This window comes from Sphaerodactylus townsendi, linkage group LG06 (genome assembly GCF_021028975.2).
Source record: "Sphaerodactylus townsendi isolate TG3544 linkage group LG06, MPM_Stown_v2.3, whole genome shotgun sequence".
NCBI classification, from domain to species: domain Eukaryota; kingdom Metazoa; phylum Chordata; class Lepidosauria; order Squamata; family Sphaerodactylidae; genus Sphaerodactylus; species Sphaerodactylus townsendi.
This window is the reverse complement of record NC_059430.1, coordinates 130253205-130269329: the sequence shown is the minus strand read 5'-3', so window position 1 is coordinate 130269329 and position 16125 is coordinate 130253205. Positions and strand designations below refer to the sequence as shown.

The window sequence follows — 16125 nt, the reverse complement described above, 5'->3', positions numbered from 1 at the left end:
TTTTAGGATAAAATATATATATATAATATATAATATATATATAAAAGTCACAAATACACATTAAAAACAAACAAAAAAAGATATAAAAATATCTTGTAGAAATGATTGTTCCTCACAGGCTGGAGAGGAAGGTGTGGTCATTGTAGTACCTGGCTGGGAAAAGCAGGTAGACTCCGGCAATTCCATTTGTGGAGAAGACCACGGCGGGAAGAAAGGGCTACTCCGTTTTTATTGCCGGTTGCAAGGTTATTTCTATCTACATGGATTCCTGTTTCTTTATCACGAAACATGCCAAGTGATTGAGAACTGTCGATAGTTAATTCTTCCATCCGCTCAGCCTTTTCTGATTAGGGTGAAGTACTTAGCTTCAGAGGAAGGTGTGGATCTGGACATTCCGGAGAGAAAAGGTGTCCTTTTGGAAGAGACGGGTGAAATAAAAGGTTCAAGAAGCCAGGTCACGATACGATGGATGGAGAGTCGTTCTTGGAAACTTGCTTCGTTTAAGGAAAGAATCAAGTTCAGACAACAACTGGGATGGAGTCAACACATTGAACTCCACGCCAGGAGCCGAATAACACCGCGTCAACTTCATCTGTTGCCCAAGATCCCTCAACAATCCATTTGGATGTAGTGTGAGAAATCATCATACAATTTTTTAAACATAAAAAACTCCCATTTTTTAATCCTTCTGATAAAAAAAGACCATTAAATATAAAAAAAAGGGATTTAAGAGTTGTGGCTGAGTTACCGAAATGATTTTGGGGTAAAGTGGATTTTATAATGCTTTCTTCTAAAAAATAGATTAAATATATATGTTTCTTCTTTTTTTAAAAAAAAAAAAAAATCAGGTCACTTGTGAATTTTATTGCCCGGAGGTTTTTAAGAGAACACTGGCTTGGAGAGAAATGTATTTGGAATGAAAACTCTGCAATCCTATTTGGACGGGGAAACGCAGTTGCATCCAATATCCTGAAAAGCAGATCACGTAGGCAGCAGGGGCCCCCCCCACCCCACCCCCGCCCAATTTGTATGGTTTCCACTTTCAACTCCAAATATAGGCAGCAGTTATGACGCGCACGGAGTTCATTTTACCCTGCCTTAAACTGAAAATCTGCATCGAACGTCAACTCTTGTATGTACCTTTAATGCTGAAAATAGCAGACCCACCCTGTATTACACACTTCTTTGCTGTTCATCTATCTAAGTTCCTCACAGGACTAATTTGTCCTGCCTGTCCTTTGCTCTTTTCCTGAGCTAATTTTTTTTGTTGGGCAGCTGTTCGAGAAGCAAAACCTTGGCCCACAAAGGCGAAGTGTGTGTGTGTGTGTGTGTGTGTGGAGGTGGGTGGGGGGACCTTGCCAGGAATTTCTGCCCTGGAGGAATTGAACACAACTGTTCCCTGTTGCAGGACCGCATCGGTTTTTAGTGCCAGTTTGAAACGCTTGTACAGAGAGGGGGGCGCACAATTCTTTCAGACCGCACCGATAACAGGGCTAAACACCAGATAAGGAACCAAGCGTGCGCTCCCTCCCGCAAGGCAAGTCGGGTCACGTTCTAGCAGAAACAGGAGCCAAGTTCAGACAATATGGAGATTCTCCTTGCCCCTTTGAAGAGGGGTCCGAGTCTCAACTCAGCAACTGAGCCCCCCCCCCCCAGCACCATATTCAAGGGGAAAGGAAAGTTCCCCATCTAATAACAAGTGCACCCCCCCCCCCCCACACACACACTGCAAAGGCTAACAGGAGATTCCTAATTGTGCATGCGGTGTCCCAACTGGAAGACGTTAGAAAGATTTCTAATAGCGGCAAAGGCGGAACAGGGAACGAAGGGAGAATGCCCCTTCCCTCCCCGCCCCTCGGACGAAGAGGTCCAAGTGGCGCTTCCTAGTCCCACAGGCTCTTAGCCTTCCAATAAAACCAGTAGAAACTGGGTGCGTTTGTTCTGTGCCAGCTACCACACGGTGTCATTCAGACGTTCGTCAAGCTGTCGTACGTTATTAAGGGGTGGGTGGGTGGGTGTGAGGGAATTTCCCCTATGTTTTTGTGCTGTAGTGTAGTGTTCGTTCCCCCTCTGCAAAAAAAGACGTCGTCACGGTCCTCAACGAAGGGAGCGGGCGGGGAACCTGCGGAACACATATCCAGGGAAGGTGAAGGCACTTGTAACATTCCCAAATAGAGCTGGCAGGAGCAAGAATGAAGGATTCTGGGTAAGAAAGGTGTTCCACAGGCAGGAGGTGAAGTCCACGTTCACCCGTCAACCCGGTCCGCTCGAGCCCACTCGTTTTTACAAGTCCAAAGGCTCTTCCACCGGAACCGACTGCAGCTGGGTCAGTACCTTCTCGTCAGAGTCAAGTGCTTCGGGATCCATGGGGTCGCCGCCGGAGGCGTCCAGCAAGAGGCCTTCCGCCTCTGGGAGCTGAAGCAGGCTTCCCTGTTCGTCCATGGACCCCTTGTCCATCTCAAACAGTCCCGTGGAGCTGGGCCCTTGGAGGTCCACGCTGACCGGATTGGACCAGACCACCTGCTGCTGCGGCAGAGTCAGGCTTTCGGGCTGGGAGAAGCCAGAAAGGAGGCCGGCCTGGCCGGAGTCTGTGCCGAACGCCAAGTCCGGCGACCCGGGGCTGTCCGAGGCCGAAAGAGAAGGGACGGCGGAAGGCAGGATACGGCCGATCCCCGGGAGCAGCACGTGGCTGGCCTCGTGTTCCTCCAACGCTGCTGGCGGCGGCGCAGGGACTTCTTGCTTGACGGGCAGGGCCAAGGTTGGAGCTGCCGGACTGGACAAGATGGGCGTCATCAGCATGCTCGCAGGAAAGGTGGCCGTCAGGATGAGCTTGCCCTGTTGCAGAGCCATGCCCGTAACAATGGTGCTGCTGCCCGTCGCCGGGTTGGTCAAGAGGATATTCCCTGGGGTGGAGAGAAAAGGTGGGGTGGGATGGGGGGGATTCAGAATCCTGCTGAATCTCAAGTAAAAGATAAAAGCCCCGGAGACACGCCCACCCAGTCACCGTCACTCTTCAAACTAGTCTCTGCCTTCCTCCCCCAACTTTTAACCAATAAGGGCTCAGTCATTTGAAATGCTTTCATTTGGCAACAGAGGCGTTCCTCCCACTGGGTAAAGTGGGCAGTTGCCCAGGGCGCCCCCTTGTGGGGGGCGCCAAAAATGCAGGTGGGATTTTTTGAATTTTCAGTGTTTTTTTCTGTTTTTGGTCTGCAGGGGTTTTTGGTTTTTAGGCTAGCAGCACCACAATTTCAGGGATTTTTCAGGAGACTATCCTGATGATATCACCCAGGTTTGGTGAGGTTTGGTTTAGGGAGTCCAAAGTTATGAACTCCCATAGGGAGTGTCCCCATCACCCATTGTTTCCAATGGGAGCTAATAGGAGATGGGGGCTGCACCTTTGAGGGTCCATAACTCTGGACCCCCTGAACCAAACTTCACCAAGCCTGGGTGGTATCATCAGTAGGGGCTCATGAAGATACTCTGAAATTTTGGTGCTGCTATCTTAATAATTGCACCCCTGACAGCAGGCACACCCTAAATTTCCCCAGATTTTCCTTTTAAATCCACCCCCTTCCTGCCAATGCTTGTTTTCTTTCTTTCTTTCTTTCTTTCTTTCTTTCTTTCTTTCTTTCTTTCTTTCTTTCTTTCTTTCTTTCTTTCTTTCTTTCAATGCCTAATAAAGGTTGTTGGGGGGCATCAAACTCAGGTTTTGCCCAGGGCTCCAGTGTGCCTAGCTACGCCACTGTTTGGCAACGCCGAGAATCCAATCCAGAATGTCTGCATCCAGATTTGAGCGCAGCAGCACCTTTAGAGATCAACAAGATTTTCAGGGTATGGGCTTTCAAACTGCTGGGTTCGAGTCCAGTGGATCTCCAAGGTTCTAAAATTTATAATAATAACAATAGATTTTTGTACTGTCGAAGGCCTTCACGGCCGGATTCAACTGGTTGTTGTGGGTTTTCCAGGCTGTGTGGCCGTGGTCTGGTAGATCTTGTTCCTAATGTTTCACCTGCATCTGCGGCTGGCATCTTCAGGGGTGTATCACAGAGGGAAGTGTAACAGATTTCCCTCTGTGATACACCTCTGAACATGCCGGCCACAGATGCAGGCGAAACGTTAGGAACAAGATCTACCAGACCACGGCCACACAGGACACAGTGTGTAACAGACTTCCCTCTGTGATACACCTCTGAAGATGCCAGCCACAGATGCAGGCGAAACGTGAACAAGATCTACCAGACCATGGCCACACAGCCCTGAAAATCCACAACCACTACTAGATTTTTGGATTATAAAATTTAGACAATCAGAGCTCCCTTTGTAAGAGTATCTGACATCGGCAGCTTTGACTGTTGAATGCTTGTTGGTCTGTAAGGTGCTACTGGGCTTAAATCTGACCAGCTGCAACCCAACATGGATACTATAAGACTTTCTACATCCAAAGTATGTGGGCTCTACCACTAATCCTCCCTCCCTGCACAATGTTTTTGGATGATTTTATAGGCTTTGGACTCTGAATAAATGAAGTTTCCATACCGACAACTCTGCTTCTGTTTAATGGTTTGGTTTTATCTTTCTCTGACACAAGCATCATGGCTGCAACCAACAGTTAGGTCAGTGGTGGCAAACCTATGGCACGGGTGCCAGAGGTGGCACTCAGAGCCCTCTCTGTGGGCACACGCAAACAGAGTGGCCCCCCTCCCCACACATCTAGGCTGGCCTGGGCCGCTGGGCTCGATTATTAGCATTAAACCGAAGACCTAGTTTTGGGGAAGCAGTGTAGGTAACCCTGTTAAGCGCTGTTAAACCCCACTGATTTTCATATGAAGAACTAAAGTGTGATCCTTTACCTGGGAGTAAGCTCTGTTGCTGGCAATGGGGCTTCCTTCTGAGTAAACCCTCCTAGGGTCATGATTCACCCGTTGGAAGAGTTGCACGGTTGCTTCAAAGCAAAGCCACCGACTACCACCAAGCTTACTCCTGAGTAACGCACGCCTCAGAGCATACCGTTTAAACTAAAACCTCAGTATTCAGGTTAAATTGCCGTGTTGGCACTTTGCAATAAATAAGTGGGTTTTGGGTTGCAGTTTGGGCACTCGGTCTCAAAAAGGTTCGCCATCACTGAGTTAGGTTGTCAGAATGTTATCTGTAAAATTAGGATGCTGTATTGGGTTCTGCAGAACCCCAATTCTTGCTTGCAGATTTATGGTAGTTTTGCTGGGTCCTAGCGTGTGGCTTCCGTTTTAGGGTTTTGCTTTGGCCACCTGCAACTCAGCCAATCTCTGAGAAGGCAACCAGGCCTCACTGGGCTCCCAGTGTTTTTAGAGTCCTTAGCTCAGTGGTGGCGAGGTGGCACTCAGAGCCCTCTCTGTGGGCACGCGCAAACAGGTGCCCCACACACACATCTAGGTTGGCCTGGGCCGCTGGGCTCGATTATTAGCATTAAACCTAAGACCTAATTTTGGGGAAGCAGTATAGGTAACCCTGTTAAGCACTGTTAAACCCCCACTGATTTTCACACGAAGAACTAAAGCGCGATCCTTTACCTCGGAGTAAGCTCGGTTGCTGGCAATGGGGCTTGCTTCTGAGTAAACCCTCCGAGGGTCATGATTCACCCGTTCTAAGCATTGCACGGTTGCTTCAAAGCAAAGCCACCGACTACCACCAAGCTTACTCCCGAGTAACGCATGCCTTGGAGCCAACCATTTTTTTCTAAACTAAAACCTCAGTATTCAGGTTAAATTGCCGTGTTGGCACCTTGCGATAAATAAGTGGGTTTTGGGTTGCAATTTGGCCACTCGGTCTTGAAAAGGTTCACTATCACTGCCTTAGTTTATTGCTGTGATCCCTTGAACATCCCTGTTTGGTTGAGATTTTTATATAATTCTTGGAACAAAATTTGTAATTTTTTATCGCTGCTTTTAAATGTTTACTTATTTTATACTGTATCTCTGTATGCTGTACACCGCCCAGAGCCCTTCGGGGATGGGGCGGTATAAAAGCCTAATAAAATAAATAAATAAACATCCCTCCCTAAGGCCCCCATTCCTGTCCACCTTTCCCAGCCCCTCCCTGTCCCCAGGGGTACCTGGTGTGGTGCCCGGAAGCTGAAGAGCCGTCATGCTCATGTTGGCATTGATGAGATGCACGTTGCTGTGGGCGAGGCCTCCCCCCGACGCCGGTGCCTGCGGCGCCCCGGCCACCTTGATGGGGGCGGCACTCGTCAGGATCTGGATCGGGCTGCCCATGCCTTGTTGTAATGTCACGACTTGCGAGGAGGGCACCACTTGGGGCAGGGAGATAATTTGGGATCCCTGGGCGACCTGAGGGAAGGAGATGAGCTGAGGGCCGGGGCCCCCCTGGGGCACTGTATAAATCTGGGTGGGGGACACGGGCACCATCTGAGAAGGTGAAAGCACCTGGGAGGCTGAAACAGGCTGGGATAAAGGCACGACTTGGGAGGGGGGCGAAACTTGGGCCAGGGGGAGCAGAGACGGAGCAGGGACGTGGAGGACGGCGGCCTGGCCAGGAGAGGAGCCCGGAATGGAAAGGAGGGGCGTAGCTGCGGTCACTGGAGGTGCTGTTGGCATAGCAACCTGCCCGCCGACCGTTGCCACGGCCACCTGGGGGTTGGACAAGGCTTGAGTGCCAGGGACGAGTTTCGCAAGAGGGACCATCTGGGGGCTGGATGGAGATACCAGCTGAGCGGCTGGGGGCAGCGGAATGGCTGAAGGGGCGTCTTCAGTGGTTGGGACAATCTGGGACATGGGGACGGCCGTCAGCAAGGCGCCCTTGTGGTCAGACAGGAGCGTCGAGGCGTTCGGCAGAGACGGAAGCGGTGGGTGGGCCACCGGCCTGACCTCGGACTTCACTTCTAAGCCAAAGGCCAACGACTCGGCCGCTTCGGACTTCACCTCCTCTGGAAGAGTTGTGGGGCCAAGGATGATGGCGGTCGGGGGGAAGGGCTCCAGAGGAGCCGTGGGGACCTCCTGGCCGCTGGCCGCGGGAGTTCTGCCGCTCACAAGGGTCGTGGAACCGTTCAGGAGCACGGGTGGACTCGGTGCTGCCACAGGGCTGAGAGTCAGGGTCTGGTTATCCCCTAGAGCCAGCCCATTCAGGATCACACCTCCGCCGGGCGTCTGGATGACCGAGCCCCCGTTGAGCAGCATGGTCGGGGAGCTGGCGGTGATGAAGTTGCCATTCAGAAGGATGGAGGACGCACTGGAGCAGGCCGCCGGCAGGAAGAGGCTACTGGAGGCGGGGATCCCTTCGGGCGTGGCTGGAACCCCCGTGGCCGCATCGGTTTCCTCGGGGCCGTGGCTGGACTCATCCTCCGTGCTGGGATGACCGTCCGATTCGCTGCAGGAGACAAAGAGCGGTGAAGGATTCTGCAACAGTCGCAGAAAACGCTTAGCCAACTGCGGAAGTTAAAGGGGAGTCTGCATAACCCAAGCAAAGTTAAAGGGGAGTCTGCATAACCCAAGCAAAGTTTCAAGACAAGTTATTTTTCTTTAAGTTGATAATGGGGGTGGGAGAGAGGTACAGTTCGGAAGCTGCTTTAACAGCTAGTTCAGGGATGTCCAACTCTGGCACCCCAGATGTTCGTGAACTACAATCCCCATCAGTCCCAGTTGGCCGTGCTGGCAGGGGCTGATGTGAATCGTAGAGCATGAACATCTGGGGCGCCAGAGTCGGACACACCTGCACTAAGTAAACAGACTTTTTTGGGGGGGGGGTCTTGAGTTCACCTGCTCCCTCATCTCTCCATGTCTGATCAGCTTCGTTTCGGCAGTATTGGCCATGCTGGCAGGGGCTGATGGGAATCGTAGTCCATGAACATCTGGAGTGCCAGAGTTGGACACCCCTGAGCTACCCAATGCCAAAGCACAACAGAAACTGAGGTGCCCAGGTGATCTTCAAAAGGCAAAGAGGATAAATCCCCTCACAGTCTCAACCTCTGGACTCTCAGAAAGCCCCAACAGAAGGGACGGTTTTTGATCCTCAGGCTGGGCCTCCCCACGAACTTCTTTCCAAACAGAGAGAGGGAAGAGAAACACGAGCAGGCAGCAGCCCCTGGGTTTCTCAGAAGAGATGCACGTCTCTCCTCCCAGCTTCCCTTCAAAACCAGTGGTCTATTATCGCTGGGTTTGCGGGGGATTTTTCTTCCTGCGCATCTCTGAGAGACAGCTGACCCGTGGCCGGGCTGCACCACTTCAGGTGGCAAACAGAGGCTTGTAGACCTGCCCACCCAAATAACGCCCTGCAGTAAGAAAACCAGCACTTGATGGTAATGCCTGCACTGGAACCTTTTGTGCCCAACAGACTACATTTTGTCGAAGGCTTTCACGGCCGGAATCACTTGGGTGCTGTGTGGTTTCTGGGCTGTATGGCCGTGTTCTAGCAGCATTCTCTCCTGACGTTTCGCCTGCATCTGTGGCTGGCATCTTCAGAGGATCCTCTGAAGATGCCAGCCACAATCTGGCTTAGCATCTGCTTCTGACTCCATAACTCAAGCTCTACAACATAAGACTCCCACAGGTGTGAGGAATTACTTTTGCACAGAGGACAGGGGTGTAACAAGGCAAACTGGAGCCCAGGGCAAAACCTGAGTTGGATGCCCCCCCACCATGACCAAAAATATTTTTGCACCAGGTCACTGGTGCCTGCAGGGGGTGCATTTTTAGACATGTCGCCACCAAAATTTCAGCATATCATCGGGAGACTGTCCTTATGCTACCCCCCAAGTTTGGTGCAGTTTGGTTCAGTGGGGACAAAGTTATGGACCCTCAAAAGGGTAGTCCCCATCTCTTTAGCTCCCAATGGAAACAATGGGGATGGGGGCACCTCTTTTTGGAATCCACGACTTTGGACTCCCTGAACCAAACTGCACCAAACTTGGGGGGGTAGCATAAGGACAGTATCCTGATGATACGCTGAAAGTTTGGTACCGTAGCCTAAAAACTGGGCCCCCTGCAGGCCAAAAACAACCACTAAAAATACCCAAAAAAGAACCCTGCATTTTTGGGAGCCCCCACAAGGTGATGCCCTGGGCAGCTGCCCACCTTGCCCAATGGGCATTACGCCCCTGACAGAGGAGGATTCACTCTACCTGCACTCTAAAATGCAGTCCAGGCACACGTTCCCCACTTCTGTGAGAAGGAAGCCTGGAGGAAAGAGGCCAAGGAGGCATTCCACATTCTTAAAGCGGGGAGGTGGGGAGGGGAAGAGGGAGGGAGGAAGCCAAAGGAAACTCAGAGCCAGCTGGGATTCACATTTCATAACAAAGGGGAAGAGCTGGGAGCCCACCCCTTCCACGTTGCCTCTCCACACAGCTGTCCTGGAACAAAGATATATGCTAGAAGCAGGGGAGAGGGGAACCCAGCTGCAGAAACATCTGGATCAGCCAGCTCCACTCTTCCCCCCCTCCCCTTAAGAGAGAAATGAGCTGGAACTCTCTCAAAGTTAAGTAGTTTCTCCCTTTTGTTTGCCCAGGGACAGGGAGTAGGCTAACCAAACAAGACCTTTTGTCTCTTGGACTGGCAGCTGGAAGAAGCCCCTCTTCCTTGACCATCTAATTTAGGAGTGTCCAACATTAATGCCCCAGATGTTCATGGACTATGATTCCCATCAGCCCCTGCCAGGATGGTCAATTGGCCCAGGGGCTGATGGGAATTGTAGTCCACGAACATCTCGGGCACCAGAGTTGGACACCCCTGATCTAATTCTGTTTTGCATTCTTGTAGCTGCGTCTTCCCTAAATCAGCAAATCCACGGGAGCTGCTCCCGGACCAAAAGGGTCATCTGTGCATGTCAGGGATATACAGACGGAGCGGAGCTTCAGGGAAGCCAACTCTCTCAACCTTCCCTCTCAACCTTGCCTCTTGATTTGTCTGACTTCCCTCTTGAAGGCCCAACGCAGCGGCTGAACTCTGGTCTGAGAACTGCCTCGGTTCTTATCTCCTTTCTGCTCTGGCCCCACAAGATGGCCTTCCAACCACCACCAACCCTCTCTCTGAACCCATTCTGTCGTGCAAGGGATAATAAAATGGCCTGCTTCACAGGGTTGTTGTACGAAAAGCGCTTGAAGTGCTATACAAATGCTTATTGTTGGTAATGTATGTTTTAAGAAACCAGGAGAGCTTTTACATTCCATGAGCACATTTTCTTCAAAGTTTTAGGTCAAGTCTTTTGATGAGAAGGCAGAAGCTTTCATAGGGCCGTCCCTAAATGTCAGAATCCCCCATAAGACTGAGGCCTTCCCATAAACTTCAAAACCTGACCCTTGAGAATAGTGACTGAGGAGGGGTTCCCTTGCAGACCCAGAAGACGTGAAGAATCTCGGGTTGGAAACCTTTGCTAGATCTGCCCAGAAGTCAGGAAATCTTTCCCTAGGATTTGGGAACGCCCTGTTACCCTACAGAGCACGGGGGAACTTGAAAAAGTTATTCTGGCTTTAACTGAAAATATTTTCAACTATTATTGTAAGTTGCTTTGAACCATGGTGGAAAGTGGGGTACAAATGTTCTAGTAAAAGAAATATATTTCAAGGCCCCATCTGGGAACACTTAACATGGCTTCAGGCTCCACAAGATGGCCCAGATTTTTTTTGGGGGGGGGGGGGGTTTCTACAGAATGCACACAGCAATACGGGCTCTCCCCATAGACCCGTGGTGGCGAACCTTTGGCACTCCAGATGTTATGGACTACAATTCCCATCAGCCCCTGCCAGCATGGCCAATTGGCCATGCTGGCAGGGGCTGATGGGAACTGTAGTCCATAACATCTGGAGTGCCAATGGTTCGCCACCACTGTCATAGACTGCCAAAACCTATCCCACTTAGCTACCAAATTTGGGTGGGTGGATATCCAAGGTAACAACTTTTAAAGCTACACGGGCTGGGGGGGATAAACCTTCTAATTTTAAACATGTGTGCTTTGATGTGCACATCTGCAAGAGCCGTACTGGATTTATAAATTAGGTGAGTGGGCTAAGAAATGGCAAATGCAGTTCACTGTAGCAAAATGCAAAGTGATGCACACAGGGGCAAAAAATCCAAACTTCACTTACACGCTACAGGGGTCAGTGCTATCAGTCACAGACCAGGAAAGGGATTTGGGCGTCTTAGTTGATAGTTCCATGGGAATGTCAACTCAATGCACGGCAGCTGTGAAGAAGGCAAACTCTATACTGGGGATGATTAGGAAAGGAATTGATAATAAAACTGCAAGGATTGTCCACTTTATATAAAGCAGTGGTAAGCCGCGACCGGAGTCCTGTGTTCAGTTCTGGTCGCCACATCTCAAAAAGGATATCGAAGAGGTAGAAAAAGTGCAGAGAAGGGCAACGAGGATGATTGAGGGACTGGAGCACCTTCCCTATGAGGAGAGGCTGCAGTGTTTGGGACTCTTTAGTTTGGAGAGGAGACGTCTGAGGGGGGATATGATTGAAATCTATAAAATTATGCATGGGGTAGAAAATGTTGACAGAGAGAAATTTTTTCTCTCTTTCACACTCCTACTAGAACCAGGGGCATCCATTGAAAATGCTGCTTGGGAAGAATTAGGACTAATCAAAGGAAACACTTCTTCACGCAACGTGTGATTGGTGTTTGGAATATGCTGCCACAGGAGATGGTGATGGCCACTAACCTGGATAGCTTTAAAAGGGACAGATTTGGACAGATTTATGAAGTCTATCTATGGCTCCCAATCTTGATCCTCCTTGATCTGAGATAGCAAATGCCTTAGCAGACTAGGTGCTCAGGAGCAGGAGCAGCCGCAGAAGGCCCTTGCTTTCACATCCTGCATGTGAGCTCCCAAAGGCACCTGGTGGGCCACTGCGAGTAGCAGAGTGCTGGACTAGATGGACTCTGGTCTGATCCAGCTGGCTTGTTCTTATGGTCCAGAGACCCGAGATCTTGTTTCCAACAGTGGTCAGCTAAATGCCCCTGGGAAGATGGCAAACAGGTCATGAAGACAGTTGGTGGAAAGGTGGTGTTGCCACGGTCGGAGGAGCAACCGTTCAAGTTCCCATCGCAAAATTCACTGGAGGGCATTAGGCCAGTTGCTTTCTCTCAGCCTAGCCTACCTAGCAGTGTTGCTGTAGGGGTGCAGTTGGGGGACGGAAAAGCCTGTGCTGAGGAGCAGCTGCGGCCGAGTGTCAGAGCACTGCTTGGCATGTAGAAGGGCCCAGGTCCAATTCCTGGACTCTCCAGTTAAAGCAGGGATGGCTCAACCTACGGTGCTCCAGATGTTCATGGACTGCAATGCTGGCAGGGGCTGATGGGAATTGTAGTCCATACCATTTGGAGTGCCAAAGGTTCGCCAACACTGCCCTAAGACATAGGTGTCAAACTTGCGGCCCTCCAGATGTTATGGACTATAGTTCCCATCATCCCCTGCCAGCAAGTTCGACACCTGTGCCCTAAGAGGTAGGTGGGGTTGACAGAGTTCTGAGAGAACTGTGACTGGCCCAGGGTCCCCCAGCAGGCTTTACAGTGCAGGAGTGGGGAAGCAAACCCAGTTCATCGAATTAGAGCTCTTGACCCCCACAGAGTGGCCTGGAGGGCGGGGCGAGAGCACGGTATCCTCCTCCCCCCCCCCTCCGGGGTAGCCTGCCCCTGCCGCTGGAGGTTCCGCGCGCCTCACCTCTTGCCGGGCGTGCCCAAGGGGGCGGCGGCCGCTCCTCCGGCCGCTGCCGCTCCTCCTCCTCCGCGGTCGCGCTGCCGCCGGTTCTTGAACCAGTTGCTGACCTGGGTGAGGGAGAGGCCGGTGTCGCGGGCCAGGCGGCGCTTCTGCTCGGGGCTGGGGTAGCGGCTGCGGCCGTAGGAGTCGCGCAGGGCGGCGCGGGAGCGGCGCTTGAAGCAGTAGACGGTCTCCTCGCCGTCCCAGATGGTGGCGGGCAGCGGGAACTTCTTGCGCAGCCGGTACTTGTCGACGGCGCCCAGCGCCCGGCCCCGCGCCGCCTCCGCCTCCCGGTAGCGCGCGCGCAGGTACAGGTCCTGCAGGAACGGGTGGTGCGCGGCGCCGAAGGGCCGGCTGCCCACCAGCCGGTACAGCTCGCCGAAGTCGCCCCGCTCGAAGGCCAGCAGCGCGCGCGCCTTGGCCACGCTCTCGCCCGCCGACTCCCCCGGCGACGCCGCCGCCGCCTCCAGCTCCAGCTCCGCCTCGGCCGGCAGCGAGCCCACGAAGCGGCCCAGCCGGCCCGGGTCGCCCGCCTGCACCAGCGCCTCGCACACGCACGAGACCTGCTCGGCCGAGAAGCGCGGCGGCGAAGGAGCCCCCGACGACGACGACGACGCCGCCCCGACGGCAGCGGCAGGAGCAGCAGGAGGCGCCGCCGCCGCCGCCGCCGCCGAACTTGGCACAACTTTACGCACCGCCGCCGCGCCCTCGCCCGGCCCGTGCGCCTCGGCGGGGAAAGAGGCCATGTTGCTGGGGCGCCCGATGGCCCCCTCCGGCCCGCCCCCTCCGGCCCGCTCCCCCCCCTAGCCGTGCCGGTCTCCTCCCCCTGCGCGGCCGCCCCCTGCCCGCATCCTCCGGGCCTCCTCCCCCGCGGGGCCGGCCCCGCTTCCCGCACCCGCTGCGCCCCCGGCCCGCGCCTCGGCCCCCTCGCCTGGGCCCTCCTGCGCGCTGCAACTTTCTGGCCCGGCCCTCCGCCCGGCCCACTCGCCCGCCCGCCCGGCTCCACCCCTCCTCCGCCGGCGGCCAGCTCGCCCTCCTCGCCTGCGCCCGGCCGCGGGGGGGAAAGGCCGCGCGCCCGCGCCGCAACCGTCCGCCCCCCCCCCCCCGGCGCGACCCCCGGCCGGGCGGCACGGCCAGCTCCCGGTGCCCCCCTCCCCCCCGCGGCAAGAAGCAGCTTGCCAAAGTCTCGGGCAGCGGGGAAGAGACCACCCGGCCCCCCCACCCTGCCAGGCAGGAGCCCCCCAGCCCAGAGGGTCTGCAAGCTGCGGCTCTCCAGATGTTCATGGACTACAATTCCCATCAGCCCCTGCCAGCATGGCCAATTGATGGGAATTGTAGTCCATGAACATCTGAAGTGCCAATTGGCCATGCTGGCAGGGGCTGATGGGAATTGTAGTCCACGAACATCTGGAGAGCCGCGGCTTGCAGACCCTGGCCCCAGCCGAAGCACCCTGGACTCAGTGGAGCCCAGCTGACCCTGGGCTGCCCAAAGCCTTGATAAGGAGGCAAGGAAGTGCCCGCACCTCTGGAGGCTTCAAGCAGCTGTTCGTGGAGTTTCCCAGGCCTTGTACCGTTCTGTTGCTAGATTCATAGGGATGCAAGAGAGCACCAGGGCTATCAAGTCCAAGTCCCCTGCCAGGCTGCGACGCCCGACCAAAGCACCCCTCTGCCCAACCTACAAAGAAGGAGACTCCACCACCACTCTCCGAGGCAGCGTGGCGCACTGTGGAACGGCCCTGACCCTTGGGAAGTTCTTCCTAATGTTTAGGTGGAATTTCCTTTCCTGCCCTTTGAATCCATTAATCCTTGTCTTACTCTCTAGAGCAGGGGTCTGCAACCTGCGGCTCGTCAGATGATCATGGACTACAATTCCCATCAGCCCCTGCCACCATGGCCAATTGGCCATGCTGGCAGGGGCTGATGGGAATTGTAGTCCATGAACATCTGGAAAGCCGCAGGTTGCAGACCCCAGAGCAACAGAAAACAAGCTACCGTGTTTCCCCGAATATAAGACAGTGTCTTATATTAATTTTTGCTCCCCAAGATGCGTTATGTCTTATTTTCAGGGGATGTCTTATTTTTTCTCTCCACAGCTGCATGCTCTGGTGTTCTGTTCGATGGGCATGCTTCCAAACAAAAACTTTGCTACGTCTTACGTTCGGGGGATACTTTATATTTTGCACTTCAGCAAAACCTCTACTACGTCTTATTTTCAGGGGATGTCTTATATTCGGGGAAACAGGGTAGCTCCTCTTCAACATGACATCCCTTCAAATATTGAAACATGGCTATCATGTCAACCCTTAACCTCTTCTCCAAATTAAACCTATCCAGCTCCCCGAGCTGCTCCTAAGGCATGGAATCCAGACCTTTTACCATTCTGGACACCCTCCTCTGGACCCATTCTAGCTTGTCAACATCCTTCTGTCGCTACCATTTCAGGTGCCCTTTTCACCCTGTCCTTCACATTGCCCCCCCCTCCAAACGGCTGCCGTTCCAGAATGCACTTTGCCAAGGGGAGCTGTAGGTCAGGAAATTTCCTCCGTCTGGGCACCTTTAAGGTCCCACAAACCTTGTTTGGGCTGGGACAGATTAAGTCTGCGTGTTCTCTGTTGTGCCGGAGAAAGTCAGGAAGGGAAAGGAGCTTATAAGCCACCTCGAGTCTCCTTACAGGAGAGAAGGGTGGGGTATAAATCCAAACTCTTCTTCTTCTGTCTATTGGCTCTAATGCACCAGTGCTAACAGTTTCTTGTATCTTCATCATTAGCAAGTGAATGTTGTTGCTATTATTCTTACAAGGTCAATTCAGCCTCAAATAAGAAATAGAATTCCCATTAACTCTAGCACATTGGATCTCAAGATTATGTCATAGAACAGATAGATTTGAGTCCTGCACCACTTCAGAGATAAACGAATGTCAGGGTGTAAGTTTTTGAGAGTCACAGGTCCCTTCGCCAGATGCAAGTGGCGATCGAGATCTCTAGGCCTTTTTATCCTTGTCTGAAGATTGCTGTAAAGCTGAGGTTTCCAACCTTTTTCAGCTCGTGTACCCCTTGGCCACCCATTTCCCTAAAATTGTACCCCCACATTAGCAAACCCATCACGTTATTTTCTTGCATGCCCCCAAACACTTGGGGGTACATGTACCCCAGGGTGGGAACCACTGTTGTAAAGGATACAAAGATGCAGCCATATTGTGATCAGATTTTCCTTCTGACTCTACTTCTACTGTGTTTCCACTCTGACTCGCAAAGCCTGGTCCAACTTATGATGCGTGAACTCCAGAACTCTGACTGGTGGCTATTAATCGAGGCTCAGAACTCTTCTTTGGGCCTTGCCTGGGACTCCTTGCTCATGCTGTCTGCCAAACAGATTTATCTTCAACTAAAAAACAAATTATTTGAGCAGGAATATCAATAACTTTTGAGCAAGGCACAGAGT

The 16125-nt window shown here is 52.8% G+C and overlaps 1 protein-coding gene across 1 annotated transcript; it reads right to left on the bottom strand.

Annotated features, from left to right (window-relative positions):
• On the bottom strand, positions 1-13672 carry SIX5 (SIX homeobox 5). The gene is made up of 3 exons (XM_048501448.1): positions 12649-13672; positions 6089-7359; positions 1-2903 (listed from the first exon to the last, which is right to left on the bottom strand). Exons 1-3 carry the CDS (start codon positions 13428-13430, stop codon positions 2284-2286), a joined length of 2673 nt encoding a protein of 890 aa, XP_048357405.1. The 5' UTR covers positions 13431-13672; the 3' UTR covers positions 1-2283.
• Between the last annotated feature and the right edge of the window lie 2453 nt (positions 13673-16125).

Coding starts and splice junctions, on each gene's coding strand:
- SIX5 (XM_048501448.1), bottom strand. CDS start 13,430: ATGGCCTCTTTCCCCGCCGAGGCGCACGGGCCGGGCGAGGGCGCGGCG. Junction 7,360..12,648: donor TTGGGCACGCCCGGCAAGAG/GTGAGGCGCGCG, acceptor TGTCTCCTGCAG/CGAATCGGACGGTCATCCCA. Junction 2,904..6,088: donor GCTTCCGGGCACCACACCAG/GTACCCCTGGGG, acceptor TCTCCACCCCAG/GGAATATCCTCTTGACCAAC.